Source organism: Prunus avium, chromosome 4, assembly GCF_965620075.1.
Source record: "Prunus avium chromosome 4, drPruAviu1.hap1.1, whole genome shotgun sequence".
Lineage (NCBI taxonomy): Eukaryota > Viridiplantae > Streptophyta > Magnoliopsida > Rosales > Rosaceae > Prunus > Prunus avium.
Genome location: NC_142287.1, coordinates 21,915,720 through 21,931,699, shown reverse-complemented (window position 1 = coordinate 21,931,699; position 15,980 = coordinate 21,915,720). Strand labels below are relative to the sequence as shown.

Sequence of the window (15,980 nt, the reverse complement as noted above, 5' to 3'; positions counted from 1 at the left end):
CTATTTTAAGAGCTCTCTAAAAAATTTCAACTCCAACCATACTCCCTAATTTGGAGAGTCATAAATGTTTTACTTCTTATTGTCATAAATACTTTACTTCTTTTTAAATTTAATTCTTGATTTGCAATAAAATGTTCATATTCAAATACTGAATATTCCCAAATAATAAACTACAAAAACAATTCTATGGTTTAGGGTTTTAGGGTGTTTGTGTGCTGCTAAATGTATACAGTGAAAAGAATTGGAAAAAATATATATTAATAAAATATAGTAGCATTTAATTATAGAGAGTCACTAGAAGTCCTTTCTCTCTCCTCAGATTTAGGAGCTCATAAAGGTCTCCTTATTTTAGGAGCTGGATAGGGAGCATGATTGGAGGTGAGTTTTTTTCATTCCTCTCTAAATTTTAACTAAAGAGGTGGTTTAGAGAGCTCATTGTGAATGCTCTTATAGATTTTTTCATTAGAATCCCAAGTTGTAGAATTCAATGTGATAACAAGACCATGACATGTGTGATACTTTTTCCTTTCTTAGGGTTTGTCCCATGAGGTTGTCTTAGAAAGGTTTTAACTAGATCACTGTATCGTGTGACTCTTTATACACCTTTGGTTTTATAAATGAATTCTCTTTCTCCAAAAAAAATAAAAGTGATAATGTCAATTTAGTTGGGAAAAAAAAAGTGTAGCATTGCCACTCTCTCTGGGAAGTGATTATAGAATACAAATAACTATCAAATAACTATTCAGAAAGTTACTAATGATGGCTCCTAAAATAACTATAAAATTTTATTTCATTTTTCTTCCGGAGCAATAATGCAATATTTTTATTTTTTTATTTTCGTTAGAAGTAATAATGCAAGGGGATAGCAACAATCAAATAGTTCAAGACAGCCATCAATTCAAGCATTTAATATTTTTACTTGTAAAAAAGTAACCAAGCATTTTCTCTTTGAAGAGAAAGACTTCTATGAAATGGAAATATCACTATTTTGCTATCTCGGCTAATAACACTATGACATGCGTTATAACACTTCCACATGGCACAACAGTATTGGCCGGGATAACAAAAATATCCGTTGTAACTAAGTTTTTCTTCTATTTAAATGGTGGGGGAAGCCGCGTTTCAGTGTTCCTTTCCCTTGTGCAGAAGCCGGAAGTCTGCTAAACGGTGGACGATTATGATTGAACCTTCATTTACGTGACAGGAGGCGTCATATCATTGTTTCAGTCTTCCAGAGCAGACAAAATAGCCTCCCGCCTTTCTCAGTTTGATTCCATCAATGGAAACTGGACCCGTCAAACCAACCACTTTTCATATTTCTCAATAAAGAAGTTAAATGGAAATGGAACGAATTTTCAAAACCCAATTTGTTCTTTTCTGTTTAATACTGAGCTTTGATTCAGACAAAAAAAAAACGAGAAAAGTCTTGAGCTTTGGTGATGGAGAGTCCACCGGAGACCATGGTTGAAGAGAGAGAAGAGTACATGATTTCACGTACGGGAGAAAACCCATTTCGTGAAAAAGCCTACTTTCTAAAACCCACCTGGTCATCTTCCATTGATGAACCTCCCTTTGAGCTCCCTCGTTGCTTTTCCTCCTCCCTCCCAACCCATTTTAAACGTAAGACATGGCATTTGAAGGTTGAGTACTATGGATGGCGATCCAGCGCCAGCCAAAAAAAATGGAAAACTTGGGTTGATCAAATGGCTTCTGTGCATCATAAAAAATGGAAGGAGGCTGGTATACAAGAAGCCATCATTAGTTCAACATACGAAATAAGAAAAGTAGCCAACTTGGTTATTGGGTTTGCTGAGAAGTGGTGTTCTGAGACCAATACTTTCATTTTTCCATGGGGTGAAGCAACCATCACATTGGAGGATGTTATGGTTTTGGGAGGTTTCTCGGCTTTGGGGGACTCTGTTTTAAGCCCTCTTCAGAGCAAACAAATGAAAGAAGTCGAAGAGAAATTCATTGAGGGGCAAAAAGAAATTTACAACAGTGGGACTAGAGAGGTTACCACAAACTTGTGGGTGAAGAAGTTCATGAACAGTGGGAATGAATTCGAGCACGAAGCGTTTCTTGCCTTTTGGTTGTCGAGGTTTGTCCTTGTTGGTTCTCGTAATTCAATACAGAATTCTGTTTTCTCTGTTGCAATCCATTTAGCTAGGGGGACCCGAATCGCTCTTGCACCGGCCGTTCTTGCTAGCATTTATAAAGATTTGAGCTTGTTGAAAAAGGCAATTGTAGGCTCAAAGGAATTAGATTTCACCCTGAAGCTGAAGTCACCATTTCATTTAGTTCAGGTTTGGGCATGGGAAAGATTCTCAGAACTTAAGCCAGAAAACCCAAATCCTATAAACTCTTATGAGCCAAGAATGGCTAGATGGGATAAAGTGAAGGGTGTGAGAGTTGAAAACTTAAGAAGGGTTTTAGACTCAGCCAGAGAAAATTTCCTGTGGCGCCCTTATGCCTTGGTCACTGATAACTGGCATATCCCTAAATACTATCCACAAGAGGAAAAGTGGGTTTTGATTGGACCTGATTTGGATGATGAATTGCTCTCATTAGTGAGATGCTTGAGGGCCAGTGAGCTAGTTGGACTCTATACTATAGAGCATTACCTTCCACACCGGGTCGCTATGCAATTTGGATATGATCAAGACCTTCCATGTTCTGTTACTCGAGCTAACCACAATTCGGATACAGCCTGGGACTACAACAAGGAAATCAAGAACGTAAAATTGTATCTTCCATCTAGGCTTGTGGAGGCTAATGTTACCACAAAGTACTTGAAGTGGTGGAAGCAATCAGTGTCAGGTCTTGAAGATGCAAGGGAAGCTGCTGTGCCACAAAAAACGGGAACAAAGAATTCGAAATGTTTGCTTTCGAGGGCTAACCACCCCTCTGAACCTCCTGGTTTTCCTCCCAAACGTAAAAGAATGGAAGCTGGAGATCCTATTGATGAGGATGAACTAACTGTATCACAGCTTTTGAAATTTCGCAAGAAGCATGAGAACTTGGGGATTATACAATGCAGTGATGGTGAGAAATTATCAAGTCAAGCTCAACATTTTGCATCTCCAATTGCACAAAAAAGCTATGCTAATACCATGAAGTCAGATGAGAACATTGTAAACCTCATCGGCAATGAATGTGCTAGCAGTAATTCTTTATTTCAGAAACGTCAGCTGGAGCTTGGAGCTAGATTTGAAAGGCTCCGAACTATGATTGACGAGTTAAAGGCACATAGATTGGGGAACAAGGTTCAGGAAAAGCTTATGAAAGAAGACCTCCTTTGAGTTGGTACATTCTTTTTTCTTCCTTCATTACTTATATTTGCAAAATTTGTAATGGCAGTAAAAATTTTCATCCATGTAATGGCTTTTGCGATAGATGCTACATTTGACTTGATTTTTGTTTGCTCACTTGTCTGAATCTGGATTCTCTTTGTTTGTTCGCTGAATGAGAAGGTTGAACATACAAACTTGATTAACTGTTTCAGTAGAATGAAAAATCTCAACATTCTGAATAGTGAACAACTGATCGCATGTTAACGGACAAGCAATTTTAGGTTAATGTTCACTTCTAGTTAGAAGATTTTTCTTCTAAGCAGTGCTATTTATGCTCAAAGAAGCTAGGAAACTGACAGAAGAAAACTCACAAATGATGAAACCTTGTGAAGTATTTTGACACACACAAAGTCATTAAACTTCTACTTATGTATAAAATCAGTGTTAATTGCATTTCATATTTTTTTTTACCGTTTTCTTCCTATATCGATCGGTATTTGCTAGTTGACAACGGAATCTTATTTGCTTCCACATTACAGTTGCATTGTATTTTTGTTGAAATATGGAATCAACCTCTTCAAATCGCATGTTACTGGTTTTTCTTTTTCTGGTGCAGGGAAAATGGAGGACGAGAATCAAACTCTTGAAATATCAGAAACTTGGTCTTTTGTATATATTCTATGCATAGCTTATAACGCTGCTGGAATCTTTTGGTAACAACTTAACCTGTTGATCAAAGCCTTGAACCTACATAGCACATAGTCCAACAGATTTTGTAGTTACGATCTTACTGAACATACTACCTAACAATGTGCTATGTCAACCAAAGAAGTTAATAGGTTTTTTGTTTTAATGACCATGAAAACAGAATTCTTGATTCCACCTTTGTTATTCAACTATCTTTTGAACTTGTGGAGTTGAATTTTTTGGTGGTGGTTTCAGGAATTCTAGTCTTCTGTATTTTCGTGGCACGAAGCTTCTTAATCTAAGTATTGATGTAATTTCTCCAGCAGCTCTTGGATACTGTTGTAAACTTCAGTTTTCGAAACAACTGAATGGTGCAACTATGTTTTTTCTAGTTACAAATTTCAATGGTTTTGTGGTTTGAAACTATGCACCTCCGTTTCTATCAAATGCTTTTGCAGTTCAAAAAAGAAAAAGAAAAAATCAATTCAATAGTTAGGAGAGGAACTTTAAAACCAAGAATCACAATGTAAACACACTGCCGAACCACTTATTTTCTTTTACTTATATTGTTTGGTAAGTTTGCTGATTTCCTATTCTTGCAATACTGATCTGTCCGTACACAATGGCATCACTAAGTTTTTTCCTTTTCAGAAGAATGCATAAAAAGCAACCATTGGAAGGACTTGTAGCTTAATTGGTTAAAAGCATTTATTTTGTGCATTTGAGAACCTTTGATTCCTCCCTCTCTCAATATCGTTTATATATAAAATAAAATAAAACTACTCATTCACTATCTATTTATTTATTTTTCAAAAGCAAATACCCATTCAAATATTTTATCTCCAACAATTTTTTATTTATTTAGGGCTCGTTTGATAACCATTTCAGTTTTAGTTTTTAGTTTTCATTTTTGAAAAACTGAAAACTTGTTTGGTAACTAATTTCAATTTTCAAAAAAATTGTGAAGTGAAAAATGAACACAAGTTGTTTGGTAACTTATTTCAATTTTTTCAGTTTTTAGTTTTATGTGAAACTTGGAAATGAAAGTTTTTGGGATCAAATTGTGAATTTGAGATCATAGAATGAAAGTGCATGTTACAAACAGTTCGTAGTATTTTTCGGTGAACTTTTTGGAATTATGATGATTTTTTGGTGAATTTTGGAGATGGAGTTGATGAGGTTTGGATTGGGTCCGTGGCCAAACACAAGAATTGAGTGTGTCCAAGTCGGGAGGTCCCAAATATCAAATTTTGATTAGAATGTATTTCATATATCGTAATGTAAAATTAATGAATGAAATATGAGTGAAAAAAAATGAAAACAAAAACAAAAACTGAAAACTGAATTACATTTTCTTATATAAAGAAAGTAGAAATGAAAGATGAAAAGGCCTATGTAGCACGAGATATTTTGAAAGAAAAATGAAGTCCCGTCTCTCACAGTGCTCCTTCCTTCGCGCAGAAGGCAGAAACCGTCGACGTGGAAAATTATAATTGGTCGTTTGTCACTGAGCTAAGCATTTATGAAGCAGAATAGAGCAGCCCTCATATCGTTTGTTTCGGACCAAACCAAAAACAGAATAGTTATGCTTCTTTCTCATACAAACTCTGTTTTTATTCCATCAATGGAAATTGAACCCGTCAAATCATTTTCTCTACTCATCAAAACATTTTCAAACCCCATTTTACAGCAGAAATTACCCAGAAACATTTCCCCTTAACCTAAACCCAAAAGCCGAAAACTTTCTCAGGGAAAAAAGAAAAAAGAAAAACTCCCAATTTCTTGAGCTTTGATGGAGAATCCAGAAGACTTTATGGTTGAAGAGAGAGAAGAGTACATGATTTCACCAACTGGTGGAAACCCATTTCTCAAAATAGCCTGTTTTCTAAAACCCACTTCGTCATCCTCCATAAATGAACCTCCTTTGAAGCTCTCTCATTGTTTCTCCTCCCTCCGATCACATTCTGGGCCAAACAAATGGCCTTTGAAGGTTCAATTTCGCGGATGGCCGCCAGGCCGAGAAGATTGGAAAACTTGGGTTGGTCAAATGGCTTCTGTTCACCAACCCACATGGGAGAAAGCTGGTATATACGAAGCAATCATTAACTCAACGTACCATATAAGAAGAGAGAACGATTTGGTTTATGGGTTCGCTGAGAAATGGTGTTCTGAGACCAATACTTTCATTTTTCCATGGGGTGAAGCAACCATCACCTTGGAGGATGTTATGGTTTTAGGGGGTTATTCTGTTTTGGGAGACTCTGTTTTGAGCCCTCTTGAAATCCCACGACTGAAACAAATTCAAAACAAACTACTTGAATTGCGAAGAGAGATTTGCAAGAGTGCTGGGTTAAAAGACGTTTCCACAGACTTATGGCAGAAGAAGTTCATGAACAGTGGTATTGAATTCGAGCACGAAGCATTTCTTGTCTTTTGGTTGTCCAGGTATGTTTTTCTTGGTGCTAGTTATATGATACATACCGGAGTTTTCTCCATTGCAATTCATTTAGCTATGGGGACCAGAATTGCCCTTGCGCCTGCTGTTCTGGCGAGTGTTTATAGAGATTTGGGTTTGTTGAAAGGGAAAATTGTAGCTTCAAACCAGTTGAAAATAGATGATGCTTTTATAGAACTCGTCCTTAAGTCACCATTTCAATTAGTTCAGGTTTGGGCATGGGAGAGATTCTTGGAACTTAGGCCAAAGCCCAATGGTATCAATTATGCAGAGCCAAGAATGGCTAGATGGGATAAAGTAAACGGCCCGAAAGTTCAAAACTTGAGGATGGTTATAGACAAAGCTGGAGGAGATTTCAAGTGGCGCCCTTATGCCTTGGCCATTGAGAACTGGAATTTGCCTAAATGCTATCCACACAGGGAAAAGTGGGTTTGTGTTGGTCCTGAATTGGATGATGAGTTACTGTCATTTGTTAGATGCGTGTGGGTCAGTGAGCTAGTTGGACTTGGTACTATAGAGCATTACCTTCCGCATCGCGTAGCTATGCAATTCGGATATGATCAAGACCTTCCGTGTTCTGTTTCTCGACCTAATCACAATTCTGATATAGCCTGGAAGCATTACAACGAGGAAATCAAGAATGTAAAGTTGTATCTTCCATGCAGGCTCTTTGAGGCAGATGTTAGCACAAAGTACTTGAAGTGGTGGAAGCAATCAGTTTCAGGTCTTGAAGAAGTCGCTGTGCCACGAAAAAAGAGAACAAAGAGAACAAAGAGAGTGAAATTGTTAGTATCGCCTGGTTTTCCTCCCAAACGTAAAAGAATGGAACCTGAAGATCCTATTGATGAGGATAAACTAACTGTATCAGAGTTTTTGAAATACTGTAAGAAGCATGAGAACTTTGGGATTATAGAAGGTAGTGACAGTGGGAAATTATCAAGTCAAGCTCAACATTTTGCATCATCTCCAATTGCACAAGAAAGTTATGTTAATACCATGAATTCAGATGAGAACATTGTAAGCCTCGTCCGTGATGAATTTCAGAAACGTCAGTCGGAGCTTGAAGCTAGATTTAAAAGGATTAAAAACGTTGTTGACGAGTTAAGGGCATATATATTTTAGGAAAAGCTTATGAAAGAAGACCTCCTATGAGTTGGTATGTCCGAAACCTGGTGCAGGGACAATGTAGGAAGAGCACCCAACTATGGAAATAGCAGAAACTTGGTCTTTTGTACATATTCTATGCATTGCGTATCCTGGAATCTTTTGGTAACTACTTAACCTGTTTAGCAGAGCCTTGAACCTACACATATGCCTAGATTTTGTAATTAGGATCTCTTGCTGAGCAAACTAAAAATGTGGTTTGTCTATCAAAGAAGTTAAATGTTACTTTTAATGGCTCTAATGTCCAACAAACAATATCACAGGCACCGTGTTTATCCATATATTCTGACCATGTAAACAGAAATCATGAGTCCACAGATCTTGTAAACATAATTCATGAGTCCACAGATCTTGATGGCATGTTTACTAACTAAAAATGAGAGAAGTCATGAATCGGCAAGTATTTGATTAGGGATTTAAACATGGAGCCCACATAGTTTTATTATATTCTTTATGTGTTAGTGGCATGTCGGGAATGGGAGTAAACACAGGGAAAAAAGGAATTGAAATAATTCTAATACCCATTCCTGAATGCAACATAATTCAGTTACGTTTATCAACTTCCTCCGAAATTATAGTTTATAATACAATGGATCAATTACAAAATCTACAGGGAAATGCTAGTCACCTTTTCCTTTGTACCTCCATATTCTACCCTTCCCCTTCTAAATCTGTAGGGAAATGTTTGTTTGAAGATCATAGCCACCTATTTTCTATGACACCCAAAATGCGTGAAATAGCATTTTTGCAAAAACATAACAAATTCGTGAAATCGTTAAATAGTATCATAATTTTAGTGTTCAATCAAAAATTTAGGTTTGCCTATTTATTTCATAATAATTTAATGACTAAACGATTTTTTTTTTTTTTTTTTTTTTGTTTCTTTTTTTTTGTAAAAATGATCTTTACGGGCGTCACAGAAAATGAACTAATCCAATCATCTAACTACATTTTAACTACGCATAAAAAAAACTACATTTTAACTACTCAAATCCATTATATTTGTAACAATCTGTCAAACACAACCATAGTCTTACCCAAAGAAAAACAGAAAAAAGGAAAAAAGAGAATGGCAGGCATAGTCTTCACGCAACCCAGTATTGCTTGGTACAGACGGCAGATTCTGATTGGACGTTCTCCACTGAGCTGAGCCTTCATGCAACAACGTAGCAGAAACCCTCATTTTGCTGTTTCGGACCGGACAGATTAATCTGTCTTACTCACGTAAACTCTGTTTTATTCCATCAATGGAAACCCCATTTCACAGCATACCAGCATACAACTGCATCAGCCCCTAAACCCCCAAAAGACCAAAACTTTCTCAGCAAAAGAAGAAAAGAAAAATCCCCCCATTTCCCTTTGTGTTCAAGATTGAGCTTTGGTCATGGAGGTTCCTCAAGACTCCATGGTTGAAGAGAGAGAAGAGTACATGGTTTCACCAACTGGTGGACACCCATTTCTCAGAAAAGCCTACTTTCTCAAACCCACTTTGCCATCCTCCGCAAAGGAACCTCCTTTGAAGCTGCCTCATTGTTTCTCCTCCCTCCCATCCCATTTTGAGCCAAAGAAGAAATGGCCTTTGGAGGTTAAATTTCCAGGATGGCGTAAGCTCTCAGAAGACTTCATAACTTGGGTCGACCGCTTAGCTTCTGTACACGAATCTACATGGAAGAAAGCTGGTATTTATGAAGCAATTCTTAGTTCAAGGTACGAAATAAGAAGGCAAGGCGATTTGGCTTGTGGGTTTGCTGAGAAATGGTGCCCTGAGACCAATTCCTTCATTTTTCCATGGGGCGAAGCAACAATCACGTTGGAGGATGTTATGGTTTTAGGAGGTTTCTCGGTTTTGGGGCACTCTGTTTTAAGCCCACTTGAAACCACAGAATCGAAAGAAATTGAGGAGAAACTAGATAGAGAAAGAAGAACACCTTACAGGGCTGTGTCTAGGCATGTTCTTGCAAGCGAATGGTTGAAGAAGTTCAGGAACAGTGGGACCGAATTCGAGCATGAAGCTTTTCTTGCCTTATGGTTGTCAAAGTTTGTTTTTCAAGGTTCTATTTGTGGAATACATAAGCAAGCTGTATCCATTGCAATTCATTTAGCTAGGGGGACCAGAATTGCCCTTGCACCTGCTGTTCTTGCTAGCATTTATAGAGATTTGGGTTTGTTGAAAAGGAAAATCGTAGCTTCAAACCAATTGAAAAGAGGTCGTGCTACTTCAGAGGCTATTCTTAGGTCACCATTTCAATTAGTTCAGGTTTGGGCATGGGAAAGGTTCTCGGAACTTAGGCCAAAGCCCAATGTTATTGATTATACTGAGCCAAGAATGGCGCGATGGGAAGGAGTTGTTGGTCTCAAAGTAAAAAACTTGAGAATGGTTTTGGACTCAGCTGGAGAAGATTTCATGTGGCGCCCCTATGCCATGGCCATGGAGAACTGGCATTTGCCTAACTATTATCCACAGAAAGAAAAGTGGGTGTTGGTTGGTCCAGATTTGAATGATGAATTACTGTCCTTTGTTAGATGCTTGAGGGTCAGTGAGCTAGTAGGACTTGGTACTATAGAACACTACCTTCCGCATCGCGTTGCTATGCAATTTGGATTTGATCAAGAACTTCCATGCTCTGTTACCCGTCATCGCAATTCTGATGTAGCCTGGAAGCATTACAACAGGGAAATCAAGAATGTTAAGTTGTATCTTCCACCTAGGCTCTTCGAGGCGGATGTTAGCACAAAGTACTTGAAATGGTGGAAGCAATCAGTGTTAGGTCTCGAAGATGCAAATGAAGCTGCTGTGCCACAGGAAAAGAAAGATCAGAGTGTCAATTGCTCACTACTAAGGGCTAACCACACCCCTGCACCTCCTAGTTTCCCTCCCAAATGGGACAGGATGGAAGCTCCTATAAATGAAGATAAGCTAACTGTATCAGAATTTTTGAAACATTGTAGTACTAAGAAGCATCGAAATTTGGAGATTAGACAAGATGGTGACAGTGAGAAATTATTATCAGGTAAAGTCCAATTGGCATCTCCAATTTCAGAGAAAAAATTCAATACGGACATGGTAAGCATCGTCGGAAATGAATGTCATAGCCGTAGCTCTTTATTTGAGAAAGGTCTATTGGAGTTTGAGAAACGAGATTCAGAGCTTGAAGTTAGGTTTAGAAGGCTTGAAAGTGTGGTTCAGGAGTTAAAAGCATATAGGTCTGGGACAAGTTTCAGGAAAAGTTGATCAAAGACGGCCCTCCGTTGAGTTGGTATTTCCTAAACTTGATTATTGTTACTGTGTTTTTGCTCCAATATCGTTGATGGAGACCTTTTTTTCCCTTTTTTTCATCACTTATGTGTTCAAATTTGAAACAAAAGTACACTTTTCATCCTTTGTGTTTGTGTTCTATGCTGCTTCTGAATTGATTGTTGTTTGCTTGCTTGGTGTCTGAATCTGGATTTTGTTTGTTTGTTGGCTGAATGAGAAGGTTGAGCATGAAAATTTGATTTGTCTTTTTAACAAACCAGTCACTTTTTAAGTGGAATGAAATAGTACATTCTGAAAATTTTGAATAACGGGTCACAGGTAAACAGAGACAAGCCCTTAGGGTTTAAGTTCAATTTTACCTAAAGTATTTTATTCTAAACAATGCTATTAATGCTCTAATAAGAAGCTAGGGAACTGACGGAAGAAAACTCACACTTGATACAAAACTATTGTAATCCCGTTGCCCAAGTTCGATTGTGATCTATCTTATCCAATAACCCTGCATACTGTAAAAATAATATAGTGCGGAAATCTGATATATAACTCAGTCTTATAACTGATGGCGAAACCTTGTGAAGTAGTTTAAGACACTAAAAGTCATTAAGTTTCAGCAAGATATCGACCTCTTAAGATCAAGAGTTAAGTTTTTCTCTACATTTTTATTTGGGTGCAAGGAAATCGGAGGAAGAGAGTTGGACTCTGGAAATATCAGAAACTTGTTGTTTTATGGATTGTGTAATAAAACAAGTTATCACACCCTATGTGGGTGAGTGGGAGATGTAATAAAACAATGATTATGCACTAATCCTTGTTTTATGGCACTACACAAATTAAGGCACTTAGCCTTGTTTTATGGCACTACACAAATTAAGGCACTTAGCCTTGTTTTATGGCACTACACTAATCCTTGTTTTAAGGCACTAAACCTTGTTTTAAGGCACTACCAACTTAAGCACTAGTGTATGTTTTATGCTCTCTTGAGATGAGCTAAGACAACTCCTATAAATAGATGGAGTGTGTGCAAGTGAAGAGATGATGAGAAGCATTAGTGCATACTCTCTAAGTTGGTGTGTGTGAGACAAGAAGTGTGAGTGCATATCAAAGAGTTGTAGTGAGTTTTACACCCACAAAGAGAGAAACCTCATATCTCCCTAAACACTCTCCTTTAGGCAATTCACCAAGAGCCTTGGTCTTGGGTACGTGGAATCAATGGAGTAACTTTCATAGCCAATCCAACGATCTTGGAGACGAGGAACGTGTAGAATCTTGTTGGCGTGTTCGTGACGTGGAAGCATCTCGGCGGGCTAGTAATTGCAAGCGGTTTTTCACTTGGAATCTTCCGCAAGGTATGCAGTACCTTATTCCGAATATATATTAACGATTATTAACAGATTGCTTATAATGCAGCTGGAATCTTTCTCTGTCTACTTAACCTGTCCATCAAAGCTGTGAACCTACATTTACAAATCGATTGTGATCTTACTGAAAATACTATCAAAACAATGTTGTTTGTCAACCAAAGAAGCTAGTTATTTTTAATGGCTCTATTGTCCAGGAAACTACATCACTGTCACTGATCTTGAATACAAACAAATTCAGTTCCATTTATATTTCTGTTATTCTACATGATATGGACTTTTCTCTTGAACTTGTGGAGTTAAGTTTTTGGTTTCAGGATTTGTAGTCTATAATACAAGGAATCAATTACACAGCACATACTTGTGTGTTCTAGCATATAATTTTTTTTTGGCATGCCTAATTAAAAGATGTACAATACGCTAGGCAGAGGAATTTTTTTTTGGCATGTCTGTATAATGTATAATGTATATGGCCAAACTTTACCTGGAAAGTAATAGTTTCCACTTTAGAGCCAGTATGCTGTTTTAACACAGGAACCAACTTCCCCAAACAGATAGAAAATATAGAGCCAGAAACAAATTCCAATTAGAGAACAAACAGAAATAGAAACTTCAATAATATCATTCAACTTGGAACAAATTTGTTCATTCAGAATCACATCCTCAATTTCTTTATTCTTAGAAATTAAAGAATTGCTAATCAATCAATTACAAAGTGAAAACTGTAACCTATACATCATATCATATACAACAAATAACAGAGCCAAGGTGGCCAGTTTCTATACTTCAAGAGCAGATCTCGCCTTCCTCCCACCAGATCTCTCCTTCCTCCCAATCTCCATTCAAAAAGGCCTCCTCGTCCTGGCCTTGCAACTCATCATCTTCCCTAAGGAATACACCCAATTTCTTAAGCGGCAATCCGAGGCGGACCTGAAGAAAAGGATCTTCACTGCCACAGCCACACAGCATCTCAAGTTGTTTGAGATCCTGTAAAGGGTCCTCAAATTGCACTGACTGCTTCATGTTCGAAATGGCCCGGCGAGCCGACTCCCTTTGCTTCATCCGCTGCATCGATTTTCTCCTTGGTGGAGAATCAGGTACACCCTTAAGTATCTTGTTTGCTTTCAATAATGTACCTGAAAATCGTAGCTTTAGTGCATGAATTTGGACAGCCTTACATTGGGAAACATTCTCTGAGGCCTGATCGATGGCATTATCAACAAGGGTGGCCAACTCATCGTGTTTGGTTGAATCAACTGACTGAGAATCAGAAACACCAAGCCCTTGACTTTGAAGAACGCTAGAAGGAGAAGAGGTCTTGCCCTGTTTGGGTAACACTGCCAAACCCTTGACTTTGGGAAGATGAGAAGGACAAACAGACTTGGGGTTTTTCTCCAGGGCTTCTTTCCACTTGCTCTCAAAAACACCACTAAGACGCTTGGCTGCTGCACACTCAACACTCCCAAGCGGATAATATCTTAAAGCATTTGACAAGGTAAGCCTCACATCAGCAGCAAACCCATCAGGGCTGGAGTAGACACCCCTCTCCAATTTGGATTTCACAGTACCGAAATCCATCGGCCTCCAGATGTGGTGGAAATAAACCGGATCAACCACAGGCTTCTCAAAGTACTTACTCACATGGCGGAGGTTCATCAGACACCCCAAAATTTCAGAACAATCAAACTCAAAACCTAGTTTTTGCCTCTTGATCTTCTGGGTCAGACAGAGACCATCAAAACCTAACTCCTCCGATTTTCTATGCTTTCTAGGAGACGAAGCCAAAGGGATGGTCTTTACCTGTTTGGGCGACAAACCCTTGCGCAGAGGAAGAGAAGTAGTCGGCTTTTTCTCCACGGCTAAATTCTGTTGGGTCTCAAAAACCCTAGAAACCCTCTTGATCTTCTGGGTCTGAAACGGAAACTCAAACGGAGTAACGCCATCCCCCAATTGTTTACGCTTTCGATTTCGAGTGGACAACGCCATTCTCGATTCTCGACTCCAAAACCCAAAATTCGAACAATTGTTGGACAGTGAGTGAGAGAAAGAACTCCCTCGCTACTTTCAAAACCCAGAAATCACAAATTGTTGCAGATAAGAAGAGAGAGAACTCGCTCCTTCTTGAACCCACAAAACCACTCGATCGTTGCAGACAAACAGAGCGACAACTCGTTGCTTCGTAAACCACTCGACCCAAAACTCGCCTCGCTCGTTGCAGAGAACAGAGAGAATGGGAAAGAAAGAGAGAGTTTTGGAAACTAAGGAGTGCAGTGTGGTGTTCAGGATTTAGGGTTCGCAGAGAAACAGAGCGAGAGAAAGAAAGAGACGATAAAAGGAGGGGAATGTATGCGTTCTGGCGCTAACGGTCTTCTTTTTTATGTTCAAAATGAAGGTCGGTGCTGTGCTGTGACTTGGCTGGTACTGAAGCTTTGTGAAACAAACTTGTATCAGTAATACGCGTCATAAAGTTAAAAAGCCACGCGTAAACATGGAATTAAAAAATATATATATTTTCTTTCCTATTCCCAAATGGAATAGGAATAGGAAACACAAAATTAAAAGGTAAAATAAGAAACACAAAATTAAAAAGTTTGATTTACTTATTTACAAATCAAAAAAATATTTTCAGACCCATCACCCAAAATTTAAAAGCTTTATTCATTTATATTAATTTAAGGAAATTTGTGTTTAAAAAGAAAAATTGGAAAGTTTGTCTATGATTAAAAAAAAGAAGTGAAAATTCAAAACAATTTTAATTATGTAAAACTTCTGCCATGGATGGATGGTAAAATACCTTGATAAATTAAAGAAAATCAATTGAAAAAAAAAAATCAAAATCAATCTACCTAAAACTTCTATCAGTGATGGTAATAAAAATATCATGAATAATTGACCATCAATAACGCGACTTATTAATTTAAGGGCATTTGTGTTAAAATAAAATTTAAAAAATTGGAAAGTAATGTTGGCTAGCTACATTTTCTTCCACTTTGCTACCTCCCACCTTTGTCGATTACCATTGTCACTATTGCCGGTTCTAATAGCCAATGGCTGATTTCTTTGGGCCGTGATGTATTTCTTACTTTATTCCACAACTACTAAAAAATAGGCTCGACTATTCAGCTTTGTTACAATTTTCCGCTAGTTTCCATCATGTGCAACGCGCATGACTAATTTTTGGGGACATATACTTCAATTGATGTGATAACCAAGCGTTGACTTCAAATTTCTCAACCTCAAATCCTCATTCTCAATTAATCAGGTGAGATCCTCATTCTCGATTAGATACGCAAATCATGAAATCAAGTGAGAGGCTCGAGTCATACATAATGAAGGTGGGTTAAAATAAGTTTGAACTAAAAAGGACAAACATAACCCTCAATTTGATGGATTAATGGACATAACTAACAGTAAAAGGGGATCGACACAAATTGAAAAATAAATAAATAGTTTCCAAATTAACCTATTTTATAAAAATAACAAGAGAGAAAAATAAATTTAAGGCACAAAAGATAAGTAAAAAGAGAAGATCATGGGGTACCTAAATATCAGAGAAAGTGAGGCAAACATCAACATTTGGATGTTAACAATGGTAGATGAGAATCAATTAACAGGTGAAGAGAAAGAAAGAACCCAAAATCCTTAAAACTTGGAAAACAAGTGTACTAACCACCACATGATATCTACTCTACTTAATTGAATATGTAATTTCTCAATTTATGATGCGGAGATTGAATGAATCACAAAACAAAAATTCAAAAGAAAAGGTA

The 15,980-nt window shown here is 37.7% G+C and overlaps 4 protein-coding genes across 6 annotated transcripts; 3 read left to right on the top strand and 1 right to left on the bottom strand.

Annotated features, from left to right (window-relative positions):
- Nucleotides 1-1,439: 1,439 nt before the first annotated feature.
- On the top strand, nt 1,440-3,299 carry LOC110758145 (uncharacterized). Its single transcript, XM_021959948.2, has one exon. The coding sequence runs from the start codon at nt 1,440-1,442 to the stop codon at nt 3,297-3,299; it is 1,860 nt and encodes a 619-aa protein (XP_021815640.2).
- Nucleotides 3,300-5,516: 2,217 nt separating this feature from the next.
- On the top strand, nt 5,517-7,713 carry LOC110758128 (protein MAINTENANCE OF MERISTEMS-like). Its single transcript, XM_021959918.2, has one exon. The coding sequence runs from the start codon at nt 5,770-5,772 to the stop codon at nt 7,552-7,554; it is 1,785 nt and encodes a 594-aa protein (XP_021815610.1). The 5' UTR covers nt 5,517-5,769; the 3' UTR covers nt 7,555-7,713.
- A 1,139-nt stretch (nt 7,714-8,852) lies between these two features.
- On the top strand, nt 8,853-14,651 carry LOC110758120 (protein MAINTENANCE OF MERISTEMS). Of its 3 annotated transcripts, none has more exons than XR_015835196.1 (3): nt 8,853-10,853; nt 12,022-12,198; nt 12,260-14,651. XR_015835196.1 is itself a non-coding variant. In XM_021959910.2 (2 exons), the coding sequence occupies exon 1, from the start codon at nt 8,981-8,983 to the stop codon at nt 10,826-10,828; it is 1,848 nt and encodes a 615-aa protein (XP_021815602.1). In that variant the 5' UTR covers nt 8,853-8,980; the 3' UTR covers nt 10,829-10,853; nt 12,022-14,651. The 3 variants fall into 3 exon arrangements, 1 of the variants encoding a protein (XP_021815602.1); XR_015835195.1 differs by having other exon boundaries at nt 12,022-13,307; nt 13,383-14,651; XM_021959910.2 differs by having other exon boundaries at nt 12,022-14,651.
- Nucleotides 12,997-14,196, bottom strand: LOC110758131 (uncharacterized). The gene has a single exon (XM_021959923.2). It carries the CDS (start codon nt 14,194-14,196, stop codon nt 12,997-12,999), a length of 1,200 nt encoding a protein of 399 aa, XP_021815615.2.
- Nucleotides 14,652-15,980: the final 1,329 nt, after the last annotated feature.

Excerpts from the sequence above, each read along its gene's own strand:
- LOC110758145 (XM_021959948.2), top strand. The coding sequence starts at position 1,440 with ATGGAGAGTCCACCGGAGACCATGGTTGAAGAGAGAGAAGAGTACATG.
- LOC110758128 (XM_021959918.2), top strand. The coding sequence starts at position 5,770 with ATGGAGAATCCAGAAGACTTTATGGTTGAAGAGAGAGAAGAGTACATG.
- LOC110758120 (XM_021959910.2), top strand. The coding sequence starts at position 8,981 with ATGGAGGTTCCTCAAGACTCCATGGTTGAAGAGAGAGAAGAGTACATG.
- LOC110758131 (XM_021959923.2), bottom strand. The coding sequence starts at position 14,196 with ATGGCGTTGTCCACTCGAAATCGAAAGCGTAAACAATTGGGGGATGGC.